The sequence below is a fragment of the Hordeum vulgare genome, chromosome 1H, assembly GCF_904849725.1.
Source record: "Hordeum vulgare subsp. vulgare chromosome 1H, MorexV3_pseudomolecules_assembly, whole genome shotgun sequence".
NCBI classification, from domain to species: Eukaryota; Viridiplantae; Streptophyta; class Magnoliopsida; order Poales; family Poaceae; genus Hordeum; species Hordeum vulgare.
Window position 1 is genome coordinate 15,502,240 of NC_058518.1, and position 18,182 is coordinate 15,520,421.

The 18,182-nt window shown below is 49.2% G+C and overlaps 1 protein-coding gene across 1 annotated transcript; it reads right to left on the reverse strand.

Moving 5' to 3' along the window:
* Nucleotides 1-592: 592 nt before the first annotated feature.
* On the reverse strand, nucleotides 593-1,976 carry LOC123395614 (F-box protein At1g67340-like). The gene is made up of 4 exons (XM_045090641.1): nucleotides 1,828-1,976; nucleotides 1,560-1,710; nucleotides 1,257-1,444; nucleotides 593-701 (listed from the first exon to the last, which is right to left on the reverse strand). Exons 1-4 carry the CDS (start codon nucleotides 1,974-1,976, stop codon nucleotides 593-595), a joined length of 597 nt encoding a protein of 198 aa, XP_044946576.1.
* Nucleotides 1,977-18,182: the final 16,206 nt, after the last annotated feature.

Here is an 18,182-nt window from a genome sequence, read left to right on the forward strand (position 1 = left end):
CCTCTGTTCGATTATGTGTTTGTGGGTTGATCCATATTTTTTTTATCTATGTTGCATTTTGGTATGGATATGAGAGACCGGATATGAGATACATGGATGTGGACGATATGATTTGACGTGTTCCTGGTCAGTATGCGTCCGGTTGAGGGTCCGGATTTGCATGTCCTGGTTATAGCTGCTCTTAAGGCCTCCTTTGGTTCATAGGGTAGAAAAATAATAGAAATGGTAAAATCATAAAAAAAAAGGGGATGCAGTTTTTCATTGAGTTTAAATGTTTACTTTCCAATGAAATACGAAGGATAGGAAGAATTCCTTCATAAAAATAGGATTCTCTATCTAATTGGATTTTTTTCTATAAAAATCTTATCCTATAAAATTCCTATTAGATTTCTCCAAACCAAAGAAGGCCTAATTAAGGGGAAAAAGAAAAAGGATAATTTAGACGTGAGGAGAAGTTTCGAAACGATGCATGGTTGTGCATGAAATAGAGACGATTCTTTCGTATTGCCAGGTCGACCGGGGACAAGTCAAGCGATCGATCATAGACCGCACGATCAACGTAATAAGTGGCGGTAACAATCAGAAGCCAGCGTCACGGCTTCAAAGTCCAGCCACCGGGGGTCCTCTGCCTCTGCCTCTGCCTCGCCATCAGCCAGTCAATTCTGCCTCGCCATACCACGAACGGACGAGAAGCCTCAAGCCTGTGCGTTGTGTGGAGGCCAAGAAAGAAAAATCGAAATCAATGGCGGCACACAACACAACACAAGAGCCCGTGGAAGAGGATGTGAAGCATATGTTTCGACCCGGCTCGGTGTGTACTCGTGTGGCTGCAGCAGACGAGTCAAACGTGAAGGCCACCGGGCCGGGGCTCGACGTCGCAGTCCATTCAGGCCTCGACAACGACGATCTAGCAGAGGCCAGCAAAGTCTCTCTATCACTCTCTGTGGTATTGTTTGCACAAGGTGGCATTATATTATTCTATAGAGAAAAAGAACTGGTTTGACATTGGCGGCAAAATTGACAAATTTAACCTCTATGTTAAATGAATTCACCGTTCAAAAAAAATTCACCGAGCTAACCCTTCTGTGTGGCACCCGACGCGTAGGCGTCACACTACACTGTATGACGCCTAAGCCTTGGACGTCGCACAAAAGGGCCACGCTGGCGCTGCAGGGCCCACACCGGCTGTGTGACGCCTAAGCCTGGGACGTTGCACATGTGACGCCAAGCACTTAGGCGCCATACATGCATTCCACCTCCCAAAGCCCGAAGCCAGCGGCCACAAGGAAGCACCGGCGCGCAGGTCGCGGTCAGACTTGGCACCCCCGCTCCCGTTGAACTGGATTACAGCGAGCGAGTAGAGCGCGGCCGGGTGCCCGCCGACTGCCGCCTTCGCGAGCAGGGCCGGGCCGCCGCTCCGGCTGCCAAGGCAATAGAAACGGATCTGCAAAAACGCACGGCGCTCGTCAGCACTCCATCCCTGAAACTCCGGCCATGCATGCATGCACGGATGTCAAGCCAAACGATCAAGTCAACTGGATTTGGTGATCGACTCTTACCATGCCGAGAATGTAGCAGGCCTCGAGGTTGCCGGCGTCGGCGCAGCGCTTCAGAAACCGCTGCACGGGCTCCGACCAGGCCGCGAGCGACGCCGGCGAGGCCTTGGCGAACACCATATCCTGCTGCCCAAGGCCGTTGAGCCGCTTGCACCTAAAACGTTAAAGGCACGCACAAACAAGTTCAGCCAACCAACCATCCATACATACTCCTACAAAGCGGCATGAGTTCAAGCAGTTGAACCAAACGCGGAGGCGCGCGGGGGCGTACGTTAGGTAGACGGAGAGCAGGTCGGACGGGGAGGTCCCGGACGCGGCAAGCTTGGAGAAGATTGACAGCACGAGGTCGTCAGGGATGCCATCCAAATAGTCGGGCCCCCGGCCTGGCGCTTCCGGCGCGCGCATGTGCAGCATGGCCATGGCAAGTGCTCGCGCGTCCTTGCGAGCAGACGCCGCGAGCCGCTGCACCCGTCGATCCTTCCCGTAGCGTGCATGGCGGGCACGAAGGAGGCGGAGAACGGCGAGGCAGGCATGGGCGTGGCCGTCGGCGAGGTGGCGAGGGCCAGCAGGGCGACGCGCATGGAGGGCGCCAGCTTCGGCCGCGTCCTGCTCAGCTCCGCATGGCGCGGCCGCAGCTTCGACTGACCGCCGGCCGACCGGCCGTCTGGATTCGGCCGCGGGCTGCATAATGCATAAGTGCATGTGTGACGCCTAAGTGCTCGGCGTCACACTGCAGGATGTGCAACGCCCAAGGCTCAGGCGTCACACAGTGTAGTGTGGCGCCTATGCGTCGGGCGTCACACAAAAGGGTCAACTCAGTGAATTTGTTTTGAACTAGGTTCAGTCTGTGAATTCATTCAGCAAAGAGGTTAAATTTGTTCATTTTACCGACATTGGCACGTAGCGCACACACCAGCACATCGACCATGCTGAAAAGATCCTTCTCTCAACTCAAAGAAAGTAAACATATGCTGTATTTCTCTCCATTTACAACGGTTGATGTTCTCAGACAAAAGCTGCAAGATATTTCAAAAGAAAAAAAAGAAGAAGAGAAAAACCATCGGACATTCAGGCAACCCCTGGCACCTCCAAGAAACGAAACAAGGAAGGGAAAAAAGGCCAACGCCCTGCCATCTGACTACGATGAATTGATGATGATAATGTGGCGCGTGGATGCCAAAGTCATTCCTCGGAAGAAGAAGAAGGAAATGGAAGGCGCCTTTCTGTTCACGCCGCGGCGGCAACACCATGCCCCCGCACGCCTTTCGTGTGTCCCCTTCGGGTGGGCCTTAGGAAGGTGGGGCCCGGTGGGCAGTGTGGAAAAGAGGACGGGTTTGAAGGGAAGGATAGGGTGCTTGGCGACGTGGACGGATGGAAGCGAGTGTGGAGGAAGCAGCCAGGAAGGTCCCCTCTCCTTGGGATTGGCAAAATCCCAAGCTCTGAAAATGAAAAATATGCTTCCGCCGCCTGCTTTGTCGGGGCATATTCCTTGCTCAAAGAATACCGGAATTATTTGTCGCAAAAATGAGTAAAAATAGATGTATCTAGAACTAAAATGCATCTACATACATTCATTCCTCTGACAAGTATTCCTCTGACTAAAATGAGTAAAAATGAGTACTCTACAACCGTAGTACTTGGTAAAAAATGAACCCGCTCTACGGGCGCGGACATGCTCGTGGACAGCCCCTCGTCTGAACTGTCCTATATTTGCATATCTTAGAAACGAAATCTCATATCCATACAGTTCAGACATGTCAAGCGTACGATACAAATTGATTGAATACAACTGTTTGGAAAAAAAAGCAAAATAAATCAAAGTTCAATAATCCGGACAATGCCAAAATGAAAATCAATGCTCGAGCATGACGGATGACTCCTCATACTCCCTATGTTGGTTGATCTTCTTCTCCTCCTCCTCCCTAGCAATATACTTATTTACATGCTCATCCAAGAGAATTCCGTCTGCCAGCATGATCTTTAAGTCCTGAACGTCCCATGCGAGTTGTAACCTCTCATTCTCAAGCTCAATCTCTTCAAAAATGTCCGTCTTTTCGAGCTCCCATTTGATCGTCGCCTCTTACTTCTCCAACTCGATCTAGTTTTTTTTAATTTATAGCTTTCTATCTTCCCTCTTCCGGTCCCATTTCATCCTCTCTTTTTACGCATCCAACATTGAACATACTATAAGAAAATTTGAGCGAAGAAGAGCAATTGAACATACCGAGTCTTGTTGTGTCATTCCGTCGAACATGTTGTGGGCACCCAGAGCGTTACCGGTGTCCCTGCTTATCCACATCCAAACGAGCTACAAAGAGTGACACACGCCCATTGCCGGCATTTGCATTGATGGAAATTCTAGAAATGCCCCTTCTGCCGTTGGATCCTCCTTTGTCCCAACCACACCCGTTGGTGCAGTCCTTGTCATTAGATGGATGGATGGGTGCGGGGTTCCACACGCAGCTTGGGGAGGAGGTAGTTGCCCCTCCATGTCCCGTTCCATTCCCTCCGACGCCGCATCTACTTCTCTCTCTCCCTGCTGGCGGTGCCGGTTCCTCCACGCGATATTCTCAAGATTCCAAGGACGAAGCCGAGGAAGGGGCGCCAACGGACAAGGCAGACGTAGCCTCTTCTGCGACGATCGGGGAGGGTCTGGACGACATCTTGGCCAACAGATCGGAACCGGCGGTGAGGAAGTAGAGCATGAGTATGGGATGGCGAGGGCTCAGACGTGGAAAACCGAAAGGAAAGGCGGATTTCTGCAGATTTTCACTGGACACCGGTGTCGTCATCGTCGCAGTCGCTGACGAGGTCGACGTAGGGCGGCAGCGCCCAGAGGTAGGCCGACGGTCCCTGGTGCGCGGGGGCGTGCTGGAAGCTGGCCTGCAGTACCTCCTCCCGTGGCGAGGCCTCCCGCTCCGGTGACCCGGCGGCGTGGGGCACCAGTTCACGGCCCCCACTGCCTGCGCCTTCTCCGGCGTGGTGCACGACCAGTCCCACGACGCGCCCAGCAGTTCCGGAGGGAACGCGGCCAACTCCTCCTCCTCCATCAGCTCGGGGATGGCGACGTCGCCGACCGCAGAGAGGGCCATGGCACGGTCCAGGCCCGACCATTGGCGCTGATCATGCGTCATCATGGAGTACTCCATGACGCACTGCATGAGTCGGGCTTCCTCCTCCTCCGTCATAGGAGGAGGTGGAGGTGGTGACGGAGACGGGGAAGGCGACGGCGTGGGCGTGAGGCCGCGCACCCGTGTACGCCCGTGCACCTCCCGTGCCCGCCGCGGCCCCGCGACCGTCCCGGCGAAGTAGGAGGCACGCCGCACGTCGTGCTCGTCCCTGAGCCAGGTGTCCCAGTGGGTGGAGTCGGCGGCGTACCTTGGGTCATAGTAGAGGTCGTCGGGGAGGAGGCGGCGACGGCGCTCGATCTCCTCGCGGCGCGCACGACCGCTTGTCGGCACCGGCGGGATAGGGACGCGGTCGGCGGAGACACGCCACGCGTTGGGGAGGTGGACATCGCTCCACGGGACCGGCGTCCTCGTCTCCCAGTAGCGTAGGCATACCTCAACGCTGAGATACTGCCGGTCGCGATGGCCGACGGGCCTAGGAGCGATGGTGAAGGAGCGTTGGCCTGGTGCGCTGGTGATGCGGCCTCCTCCTTCACGGAGCCGCGGCGGCGTCCCGACGAGGAGCCAGCCTCACGGTCGTGGGTGCTCTTGCGGTCGTAGTTCCACAGGCCCATGGCTGCGGCGCCCGACGAGTTCGAGGAGGAGGCTAGTGTTCGCGGCTATCGGGTTTCGAGGAGGCCACGGGGTGGCAATGAAAACTGTGGACGACCAGTCCACGGCTTTCTCATTTAAGAAGGACCGCGACCGTTTCCTGGGCGGATGACAGGCGGGCCCGGCCGGTCGTGCGTATTGATGTGGGCGGGTGGGAGGTAGGTGGCCGTCTGCCACGCGTCCACGACGTGGAGGAGCGCGCGTCCGTTTGATGTCCACCGCAACCCATATCCCGCGTAAGTTTGCGTTCGAAATGAATAATGCCGGACACAAAACGAACAAGATGGATCTAGGCCGTCTCGCGCTGGGCCAAACTGTTTGTTACTTTTACTGCAAACAGACGGACCGGACAGGATGGGTCGTGCGTGGAGCTGGCGTGATATCTTGCCGTTCCTATTGCCGGCCACGGCCAAAAGTGTTCAGCAGGGAAGCCTTTGGTAGCACTCCGACGTATAGTCGTGGCTCGTGGCCGGCGTCCAGGCTGTGGGTGATGTGCGACGTTTCGACGAATGTGGCTCCTAGACCATGCTTTTGTCTGCAGAGTATTATTCGAAGACTTGTGCACAAGAGGCACCGGCCAGTCAGTCACTATCGCCGTCCTACGAGCCAGCTAAAATACATTCATTGCTGTCCAAGCTTTACGACGCAGAGGAAAATGTCATGGAAACTAAGAGAGGAGAATCTGGACGCGGAGAGAAGTTTCAAAACGATGGATGGATGGTTGTCCGCGGAGAAGAGACGGTTCCTTTGCTGCATGCCCGGTCGACCGGGGACAAGTCAAGCGGTCGATCGATCATAGACCGCCGCTGCCAAGAGCAAGCAAGAAAGTCTGGGCGTTTTATATACGTGGAGGCCAAGAAAGAGAAATCAAAATCAATGGCGGCACACAACACAAGAGCCCGTGGAAAAATGATGTGAAGAATATGTTGCATCTATAGCCAGGCCCCTTAAACCATCGTTAAAAAAACGTACGTGTCGTCCCGGTCACTGTCCGTTCATAAAATTTCGACTCGGATGGGCCTCTCAAACCGGCCTCAAACGCCTGGGCTGACTGTCACCCTCACTTTCACCTCAAATATGGAGCGTATATGGGGGAGCTTGGACACGCGTCGCCACGTCGGATTGACGGGTTGGCGTCACGCGGACTCGCCAGGAAACCCGATGGTCCAACGGGCGCCTCGACTGTCGGCGTGGTGTGAACGCCCGTGGCGCCGCTCCGGGGTCGGGTCCGGCTATTTAAGCCGCTCGACGTTCCCTAGCCCTAGCACATCCGCCTCCTTCCTTTCTCCGTTGTCACCCGAGCATTTCCCTCTACGTGCCCGTCGGCCATTCCACCACGCCTCCAGCATTACACGATCCAGGACAACCTCTTCCTCCTTCAGCAGGTCCCGATCCGAAGGAAAGCGGTGCTACCTCTAGAACTGGAGGTGTATTTCAAGGAGGGGAGGAGCCACGGGCGCCAGAGGAGGAGGCATCGTCGCAGGAGCCGGAGGAGGAGGAGGAGGCTTCGGCGGTCATCGATCTGTCGTCGGAGCAGTTGGCCATCCTCAACTCCATCCGCTCCGAGTCGGTTGCGGTGGCGAGGCGTTAGATGGAGGATGCGCGAGCGACGCGGGCAGCTGTGGAGGCGACACAGGGGGCTAAGGCTCCAGCGCAGGCCATCTCCGACGGGGAAGAAACCTAGTACACTAGTTAATACGTATGATATATTATGCATGCTTTTGTATGGATATGAGAGATGAAACATGAGAGAGTTGGATGTGGAGAGGAAAATTTAAGACGTGACCGGTGAGTGTCCGCGGACGTTAGGGAGGTCGAATTTGCAAGGTTCACGTGTAGATGCTCTAATAGCACATACACGCGAGATAACTATAGGATGATGATGATGGTGGTAATGTGGCGCATGCATGCGAAAGTGATTCCTTGGAAGAAGAAGGAGGAGGAAATGGAAGGCGCGGGTGGCGCCTTTCTGTTCACGCCGCGGCGGCAGCATGCACGCCTTCCGTGTGACCTGTGTCCCCTTCCAGTGGGCCTAGACTGATCGCGGCGGGTGAGCAGTGCGGGAAAGGGTATTGGTCAAGGCTAAAGAGAAAGAGAAAATACTAGTAATTCCGAGGTCAGTTCGGAGGAAACAGCGGCCTCTGCCTTGGAGTAGCCCGTCAGCTGAGGTAAAAGCTAACCGCAGCCTAGCTCTAGATTGCAGCAGGGTCATCTACCTCACTCAGGCTCCGGGCCGGCCTAGAGATGTCAGGGGCCGGTGCAGGACCAAAAAAAAAAAAAGACCACCTATAAACGAATAGTTATAAATAAAGGTATTTTTATATAGGGGCCTGCTACGCATCCACCGATGGATGTTTATTAAGCATCCACCACTTGAAGGGGCCGTCCGATCTACACGTGACGTCGGATCTGTTCCGGTCAGGCACCCCATAATTCCTGAAACGATGGCTGAGTTGCAGAAACTTTCGCTTTGTTGCAAGAAATAAACTTTGGACCCGTTAATTCCTAAAACAACGGTCGAGTTACAGAAACAATTTGCTTGTTGCAGGATTATTTTTCTTCGTCTTTCTGCAACATAGGTACTTTTACGATAGAATTTTTTGCAACAAAGGTCATGTTTCAGGAATTTTTACAACAAAGGTCAAGTTGCGGAATTTTTTTGCAACGTTCATGGGCGGCATGGGCGGCTGGCGGCAGCCGGATGGTGAGAACATAAATCTATAGTAGACCACTGCAACATCGCATATGTTTCAGAAACATAGTCTTTGTTGCAGAACCGCATAGTCACTTGAACGCGTGTCTTACGGGGGAGGTGGCTGATGCGGCCATTATAATCCGCCGGCTGATGGTTAGCTTTTCCCTTTTATATATCTAATAACAACTTATATACAAACAATTTTTAAAAAAAAATTCATTTCATGACCAAACATACAGTTTTTTGATGACATCTTAACATGCAACCAAAAACACACAGTACAAGAACTAAAACGTGGCATTATTAAGGGCCTGTTTGGGACTGCTTCACTTCATCAAAATCAGCTCTGTTTCATCAAATTCACTTTAGAGCAGTTTCATATAGGAGTTGCAACCATTTCAAGAGAATGTTTGGCTCTCATTTAGCTCCAGCTTCACGGATGGTAAATTTGGTGAAAAGGATCTATTTGATTGGATGAGAGGTAAGAAACGAAGTGGTATCCACTTACTGGTGGCAGTGGTGGGTAATTTTTTTTCAACTCCAGCTTCTATAATTCTATGGACCACCTCCTAGGGAGCTTCACAAAAAACAAGGAGTTGGACCCCAGATTCTAGTTTTTTTGCGGAGCGGTATATCGTGGAGCTACCCCGTTTGACTTACGTTTTCTAGAGCGAAGCTGAATTTTCTGAAGCAGAGCAGTCCCAAACAGGCTCGTAAAACTCAATCGGCTTCAGAGTCGGAGGGCCGCCGCCTACCCTCCAGGCTTCCGCTGCCGCCAATGCATTGTTTCCCTTGTATTTGATATTAAGATCTCATCTTCCACCTTTTATCTACATAAAAAAAAAGGATAATGAATCGAATCGAATCAGATGAACAAAAATACACTGACCTAAGAGGGGAATATAGGAGGGATTCTACTGACTTTTGGAGATCAAGGAGGGGTTCAACAAATTAGGATTTCATCCTCCTTTTATTAATTCAAAATGGCTAGAAAACTGAACGGGGGAGTAGCACCCATTACCAGCGTGCAGTGATTAAAGGGGCGGGGAAGAACGAGGAGCGCGAGACAAGATTAAGCGACGAGGGAGGGGACCAGGACGCGGTGATTTATCTCTCTAGCGATGGCATTTTTCTAGGCAACTCTACAATAGCCATTTTTTTATAATTAGGCCGACTCTATGTACAATTTTCCAGGTTAATACGCATACATATACGTGCGTGGATGGGGCTCCTAGCAGCCGGAGGCCCTGTGCCACCGCACCGGCTGCACCTGCTCAGAGCAAGTACAATAAGGTGACATAAGCAAGCTATGAGGATTAGAATATTATATTTTTGCTTAGTTTGAGGAGAGAGAAGAGAAGCGGGCTCTTGGTGAGTAGCCAGCTGCAACACGAGAACCAAAACACTTTGTGAGATTGTAAGGTGGGCCAACTACTACTAAAGTAGTACACATGTCGACTATTAGGTTGACTCTATATAACATTGCAACTTCTTATAGCCGATTGTTGCCTGTATTATTAACCATGCTCTCACACTTTTCATGTACGCTATTTCCTCCGTTTCTAAATATAAATCTTTCTATATATTTCACTAGTGAACAACATACGGATGTATATAGACATATTTTAAAGTATATATATTCATTTATTTTTATTTCGTATGTAGACCCCTAATTAAATATGCTAAAAGACTTAGGGTCTGTTTGATTTCAATAAGTCAGGTGACTTAAAACCAGTAACTTATAAGTCACGTCTGTTTGGTTGTCATCTCACTTATAAATCACCTGACCATACAAAAGTAGGTGACTTATAAGTTTTAAGTTGGGGTGGAGCAACTTATAACTTATAAGTTGGGGTGACTTATAAGTTGGATTTGTTTGGCAAATTAAGTCACTTTTTGCACTTTTCAACTTATAAATTGATGACTTATTTGGAACCAAACATGCCCTTATATTTAGGAACGGAGGGGAGTAGTACGTAGTACATTACAAATGTCAAGGAACATCAATTAGAAGTATGAAAGTCCTCGTGATGATCAGCGTACCAACCGTGTTTCTTAACGCTTTCCGCTTAGCGATCTATAAGGGTATGTGGATCCGATCTCCCTCTCGTAGATGAACATCACCATGATAGGTCTTCGTGTGCGTAGCAATTTCTTTGTTTCCCATGCAACGTTCCCCAATGATAAAATAGTTATTATTATATTTCCTGTTTCAAGATAATCGTTTATTATTCATGCTATAATTGTATTAATGAAAGCATATATACATGTGTGGATATATAGACAAAACAATGTTCCTAGTAAGCCTCTAGTTGACTAGCCAGTTGATCAAGGATGGTTAAGGTTTTTCTGACCATATGCAAGTGTTGTCACTTGATGACTCAATCACATCATTAGGAGAATGTTGTGATGGACAAGACCCAAACTATGAACGTTGCATGTGATCGTGTCATTTTGTTGCTACTGTTTTCTGCACGTCAAGTATTTATTTCTATGACTATGAGATCATGTAACTCAATGGCACCGGAGAAATACCTTGTGTGTATCAAACGTCGCAACGTTACTGGACGACTATAAAGGTGCTCTACAAGTATCTCCGAAAGTGTCCATTGAGTTAGCATGGATTAAGACTGAGATTTGTCACTCTGTGTGATGGAGAGTTATCTCGGGGCCCACTCGGTAATACAACATCACATATAAGCCTTCCAAGCAATGTGGCTAATGTGTTAGTCACGGGATCTTGTATTAGGGAACGAGTAAAGAGATTTGCCGGTAACGAGATTGAAATAGGTATAGGGATACCGACGATCAAATCTCAGGCAACTAACATACCGAAGGACAAATGGAATGGTATACGGGATTTTATGAATCCTTGGCACAAAGGTTCAACCGATAAGATCTTCATAGAATATGTAGGATCCAATATGGACATCTAGATCCCATTGTTGGATATTGACCGGGGAGTGTCTCAGGTCATGTCTGCTGATACGTCTCAAACGTATCTATAATTTTCGATGGTTTCATTTTGTTATCTTGTTAACTTTGGATGTTTTGTTTACCTTTTATATATTTTTTGGGATTAACTTATTAATCCAGTGCCAAGTGTCAGTTTCTGTTTTTCTGTGTTTTTGACTCTTTTCTGATCCGATTTTGGAATGGAGTCCAAACGGAATAAAATCCCCGAAATGATTTTTTTCAGAATGGAAGAAGATCACGAGACATGAGGGCCAAGGCAGGGGGCCCACACGGAGCCCACAAGCCCTATTGTCGCGGCCAGGGGGCCCGCGGTAACCAAGCTTGTGGCCTCCCTGGCGCTCCCCTGCCCTAGCTCTTTGGCCTATAAATTCCCTAGAAATCCAGAAAAAATCACGGCATCCACGAAAACACTTTTCCGCCGCCGCAAGCTTCCGTTTCCGCGAGATCTCATCTGGAGACCCTTCCCGGTGCCCTGCCGGAGGGGACTTTGGAGTTGGAGGGCTTCTACATCAACATCATCGCCTCTCCAATGACTCGGGAGTAGTCCACTTCAGACCTACGGGTCCGTAGTTAGTACCTAGATGGCTTCTTCTCTCTCTTGGATCTTCAATACAAAGTTCTCCATGATCTTCATGGAGATCTATCCGATGTAATCCTCTTTGGCGGTGTGTTTGTCGAGATCCGATGAATTGTGGATTTGTGATCAAATTATCTATGAATTATATTTGAGTCTTTGCTGATTTCTTATATGCATGATTTGATATCCTTGTAAGTCTCTCTGAGTCTTGGGTTTGGATTGGCCAACTAGATCTATGATTCTTGCAATGGGAGAAGTGCTTGGTTTTGGGTTCATACCGTGTGGTGACCTTTCCCAGTGACAGAAGGGGCAGCAAGGCACGCATCGTGTTGTTGCCATCAAGGGTAACAAGATGGGCTTTTATCGTAGATATGAGATTGTCCATCTACATCATGTCATCTTGCTTAAGGCGTTACTCTGTTATTTTGGAGTTAATACACTAGATTCATGCTGGATAGCGGTCGACGTGTGGAGTAATAGTAGTAGATGACGAAAGTATCGATCTACTTGTTTTGGACGTGATGCCTATAGATATAATCATTGCCTTAGATAATGTCACGACTTTGCGCGGTTCTATCGATTGCTCGACAGTAATTCGTTCACCCACCGTCTACTTGCTTTCATGAAAGAAGCCACTAGTGAACACTACGGCCCCCGGGTCTATTCACAACTATCGTTTGCACTTTCACTTTTACTTTGCTTTGTTTACTCTTTGCTTTCAGTTCTCACTTTGCAAACAATCTATAAGGGATTGACAACCCCTTCATAGCGTTGGGTGCAAGCTCTTTGTATTTGTGCATGTACTTGTGACTTGACGTTCTCCTCCTACTGGATTGATACCTTGGTTCTCAAAACTGAGGGAAATACTTACCGCCGCTGTGCTACATCACCCTTTCCTCTTTAAGGGAACACCAACGCAAGGCTCCAAGGCCGCGGGAAAATCCTTTGCATATTTGCCAAGGAAATCCCTATAGGCGTAGCTGCGGCAGCAGGATTCCTGGCGCCATTACCAGGGAAGGTCTATTGTCGTAGTAGCATCTGCATAGTTCTCGAACCCGCATGGTCTGCACACTTAAGGTTCGGTGACGTTTCAGTATAGTTGAGTTATAGGTGTTGGTGACCGAAGGTTGTTCCGAGTCCGGGATGAGATCATGCACATCACGAGTGTTTCTGGAATGGTCCGAAAACGAAGATTTATATATAGGATTGTTTCATTTGGTCTCCGGAAAGATTTCACACATTACCGGCAGTGTACCGGAAGTGAGGAATGGGTTCCGGGTTTTTACAAGGAGGGGCCCATCCACCCGGTAGTGAGCATAATAGCCCAAGGGTGGCGCACCAGCCCTTAGTGGGCTGGTGAGGCGATACAAAGTGGGCTATGTCGGCTAGGAGAAATAATACCAAAGGAAAAAAAGAGGGAGGTGGGAAGGAAGGAGGGGACTCCTCCTCCTCCAAACCGAATTGGAGTTGGAGTCCTCCTCCTCCTCTCTCGGCCGGCGCCCTTGGGGCTCTCTTAAGCCTCAAGGCTAGCCCCTCCCCTCCTCCTATATATATATAGGTTTTAGGGTTTTTGAGACACAACTTTGCCACGTGCAACTCAAACCTCTACTTCATAGTACTTCCTCTAGATCAGTTTTCTGCGGAGCTCGGGCGAAGCCCTACAGGAATAGATCGTCACCATCACCGGCGCGCCGTCACGCTGCCGGAGAACTCGTCCACTTCCCCGTCTCTCTTGCTGGATCAAGAAGGCGGAGATCGTCATCGAGCTGTACGTGTGATGAACGTGGAGGTGTCGTCCGTTCGACGCTAGATCAGAACGGTTCGTGGGACGACGGTGATTTGAATCACGAAGTTGTACCACTACATCAACTGCGTTTCTTAACGCTTCCCGCTTAGCGATCTACAAGGGTATGTGGATCTGATCTCCCTCTCGTAGATGAACATCACCATGATAGGTCTTCGTGTGCGTAGGATTTTTTTTGTTTCCCATGCAACGTTCCCCAACAATATTCACTCATTTTGTTTCGTATGTAGACCCCTAATGAAATCTGCCAAAAGACTTATATTTAGGAACGGAGGGAGTAGTACGTAGTACATTACAAATGTCAAGGAACATTAATTAGAAGTATGAAAGTCCTCGTGATGATCAGCGCATAGAACACCAATCGCCGTCGATAAAGAGAAGCGCAAATCAAAAGGGTCTATCATGTAAACACACAGTCATAGACAAACGAACCAGATCCATCGAAGATAAACGCCGATCGAATCACGTGAGATTCATCGAGGACAAACCTCAACATGACTTCTGACAATGCTAGAAGCACCACCGAAACGGGGGGCTACAATGGATGGACCTCATCCCATCTTCAACAAGCCGTCGTTGTCTCGTCTTCCTGTACAGGACACATACCTGTCCCAAACCAGAAAAAACGCCTAAAGACGAAGCCCTTCCTTCGGCAAATATCGGCATCCACCGCATCTTCGTGACCATAAGGCCACATGATATGAGCGAAGGGGTACACTCACAAATTCATGTGTTGTTGTTGTGGCATGCGGGACTATCTTTGTTGGTTGCCACATTTGGTGACATGATTAGGCCAACTCCAACGCATAACCCCAAGCGGAAATCCGTTTTGTCCAGATTCCGTCCGTTTGGGTACGACAATGGGGCGGCATCGGATCTGTTTTGTGGATGCGTTGGCCGTCCGCCAAACGCGAAGATGCATCTCGTCCAACACGACCGGGTGTTTCCCCTATTTTTTGTTGGCATTGATACTTTTTTATTTCATAAAGAATACATACATTCACCAATTCTTCGCTACGAAAACAAGACCAAAGAAAACAAGAATCATAGTTAGACATTTTAAAAGATGTTCAACTTTCATAACTGGTACCATTAGTTGGACTAATATCTTCATTGTTGATTTGGAGATTTTTGAGCTTGACAATTTATTTCTTCTTCGATTCTAAAGCAGCAGAGGTTGCTTTCTGTTTGGTCTCTTCTTTAGTCTCGGCTCTAGCTTCAGTTCTAACTAGAAGTGTAGGGACATCTAGCCAATTGTGTGCGATCGAAATGTCCATGTATTCTTCTTCCTAATACCAAAACTTGCATCCCTCCTACACACAAATTTGAGGAAATACCCTATCGAAATTTCGTCAAAGCCTAGAGGAAAACTAAACCAATAGAGGCACGTACCCATCATTTTTGCACTTGACGAACATCCATTAGGGATGTTCCAGCGTCGTAGAGACGCGACATACAACCTTACATGGGCAATCATCGCACTTTATGAGTGGCAATGGTGAGCCGCCAAGCCTCTGGGGCAACGCCGAGCCAGGGCGACGACAGGTCATGGCTTTGCCGGTGAACCGACGATGGGATAGATCCGAGCGGTTGTAGTAGGACTCAACACCTGCATGCCGTGCCGAGGCGGTGCCCATGCTGTGTGGTCAGGGACCAAGTTAATCCATGGGAACACTAGTAGGAAAAAGCTTATAGGTAGGAGCCTAGTAGTAGCGCTGGAATGTAGCACGCGCTGCTGCTACTTAGCAGTAGCGCTGGAAACATAAAGCGCTACTACTAGGATCCGTAGCAGTAGCGCTGGATATATTTGGAGGGCTACTGTTAAAGGAGGCCCAACGAGGCCACCGACGGTACCATTAATAGCAGCGCGCGCTTGTGTAAAGCGCTACTATTAAGTTTAATAGCAGTAGCGCTCGCGTGTAACGAGCACTACTGCTAAGTCTATCTTCTCCAACTTATCCAACCGGTCGTCCCTCCTAATTCCCTCTCCACTCTCACTCTCCCCTGCACCCCCCGTCGTCTGCCGTCGCCGCCGTTCCCGTCGCCCGCCGCCCTCCGCACCCCTCCCTCCTCATGCCTCCCTCCTCCTCCGCCAAGCCCTCCACCGGCAACCCTCCTCCCCCTCCTCCTCTCTCCTCCCTCCTCCAACCCATCCTCATTCCTCCTCCTCCCTCCTCCCTCCTCCTCCGGCCAAGCCCTCCACCGGCAGCCCTCCTCCCCCCTCCTCTCTCCTCCCTCCTCCCACCCCCTCCCCATTCCTCGTCCTCCCTCCTCCCACCGCCCTCCCCCCTCCTCTCTCCTCCCTCCTCCCTCCTCCCACCCCCTCCTCATTCCTCCTCCTCCTTCCTCCTCCCTCCATCTCTCCTAAATTGTTTTTTACTGTTATTGTATAATGTGGTTTTGTACTGTTTTTAGTAAGTGTTTAATATAAATAGTTTATTTAGTAAGTGTTTAATAGAAATAGTTTTATCGGTGAGGGAGTGTCCACCATATATGAGAGAAGAAGAATGCCGACTGTTGTCTTGGGGGTCGCTTCTCCTCCTTATCCTTGTGCTAGATATTTGTTATGCACTAGGGGACGTAGGAGTAGTGACCATCATCAACAGTCGAAAAATCGGTGAGGGACTGTCCACCATATATGAGAGAAGAAGAATGCCGATTGTTGTCGTGGGGGTCGCTTCTCCTCCTTCTCATTGTGCTAGATATTTGTTATGCACTAGGGAAAGTAGGAGTAGCGACCATCATCGACGGTCGAAAAATCGGTGAGGGACTGTCCACCATGTTGCAGTTGCATATTGAATAATAGTGATCTGTCATATAAGTTTCCTGGTAGTTGCCTCTAGTTCTACATCAACATCTGGGTCGATGTGCAGACGCCTCCAGTTCTACCATTATGTGAGTTCCTCAACCATATTTATTAAGTAATTTATATTGTTTATTTAAAAATAGTTGACAACTAATTTGTATTGACAGTTTATTTCCATTCAAGCAAACATGTCCAATGCTTGGTAGACATCACCTACTATTATTCCTGGGCTGAACTAAACTGCGAGGAGATAGGTCATTATGTTTCATGGCTTGAGGATCTTGATATTGTCAAGACATGTTATTTTCCTGGACTTCGAGATATCAGTACTCAAAATGTGCGACCACTAGTGTGCGTATTAAACTATGGTCACATCTATTTAGGAAAGATGGTAAGATGTTTACTATTTGTCCTCAGTGCATCTTTTGCATACATTAGTTTTTAAGCTAAACTTGATTGCTAAGTATGTTACATCTATGTATTGAACAGGGACTCCCGATGAGTGTTGTTCCTCGTTGGATCGAGTCTAAAGGACGCATGATAATGGTTCGCTTACGACCAAGATATCCTTTATTGCACACGAGTGCATTCATCTTTTCTCGAAGCGAGCAAGTCTTAATAGTCAAAGACTGGAGCAAATTGTGAAGGATCGCAGTAGAGAAGTACTAGGTAGAATATGATGTGTGAGAATATGATCGCAGTATAGAAGCGAGCAAGTCTTAATAGTCAAAGTCTTACGGCCAAGATATCATTTATTGCACACTACTGTATGTCTATGATATGTGAGAATAGTGTATTTCTATGATATGTGAGAATAGTGTATGTTTAATATGATGGTGATGAAACTATTGTATAGAATCTGTATAAATATATCACAAATACGTAGAGGGTGCAAATATGTGAAAGCAGTAAAAGTTAGCAGTAGCGCTGGTAATACTTACCAGTAGCGCGGCTTAGGAGCAACGCTTTCTATGAGCAAGCGCTACTACTATAGTTATCAGTAGCGCTGGACAGGAAAGCGCTATTGCTAACACTACTTACCACTAGCGCTGCCCATACCAGCGCTACTACTAGTGTTTAGCTGTAGCGCGGTAGCAGTAGCGCTTGGCCCGGCCCTACTACTATGCATATTTCCACGCTACTACTAGGGTTTTCCCTAGTAGTGGAAGGCGCAGTCACCGGCGGTCGTATACGGCAAATTCGTCCGATAGAATGCGGCAACTCCCGCCACAGCAGATCTACCGGTTGGCCACCCACGCCGGACCGAGAGGAGCACCAAGCTGGCTGCTGTGCTACGAGGAACAGGGGGAGGGGCGGAGGTCAATGTAGAGAAAAATGGGCGGCGACGCTATGGGGGAGGGTCTGCTCGGGGAGCGACGGGCGAGGAAGGGGCGAAGAGCAATGTAGAGAAAAATGGGCGACGACGTTAGTGGGAAGGGTCTGCTCGGGAAGCGACGTGCGAGGAAGGGGCGAAGAGCAATGTAGAGAAAAATGGACGACGATGCTATGGGGGAGGGTCTGCTCGTGGAGCGACGGGCGGGGTAGCGGCGAAGAGCAATGTAGAGAAAAATGGGCAGCGACGCTGTGATGGAGGGTTTGCTCACGGCGCGACCGACATGCGAGGAGAGAAAAAGGGGAAGCTTGTGTCCCCGACGGGCGAGGACACGAGTCTCGTCCGTCTGTTCATGTCTGTTTTACTGCAATCCCAGCTTAAATATGAACCGGAACTAATGAAAAGCATATAAGTATTCGTTTGTTTTCCGTGCGTTGTGTTGGGTTTTTTGACCGTTTACCCTAAACAGACCCAGTCGAACTACTAAAACTGTCCACACCATGCTTATAAACGAAACATGCCCAAAACACACGCGCCTGGATTATCAATCTTCTTCCCGAAGACTGTTGAGAGCTGGTTTGGACGAGATGCAAAAGATTGAAGTACAATTTGTAGCTAGGCCAAAACACGTACTCCTAAAATATATTACTACTACT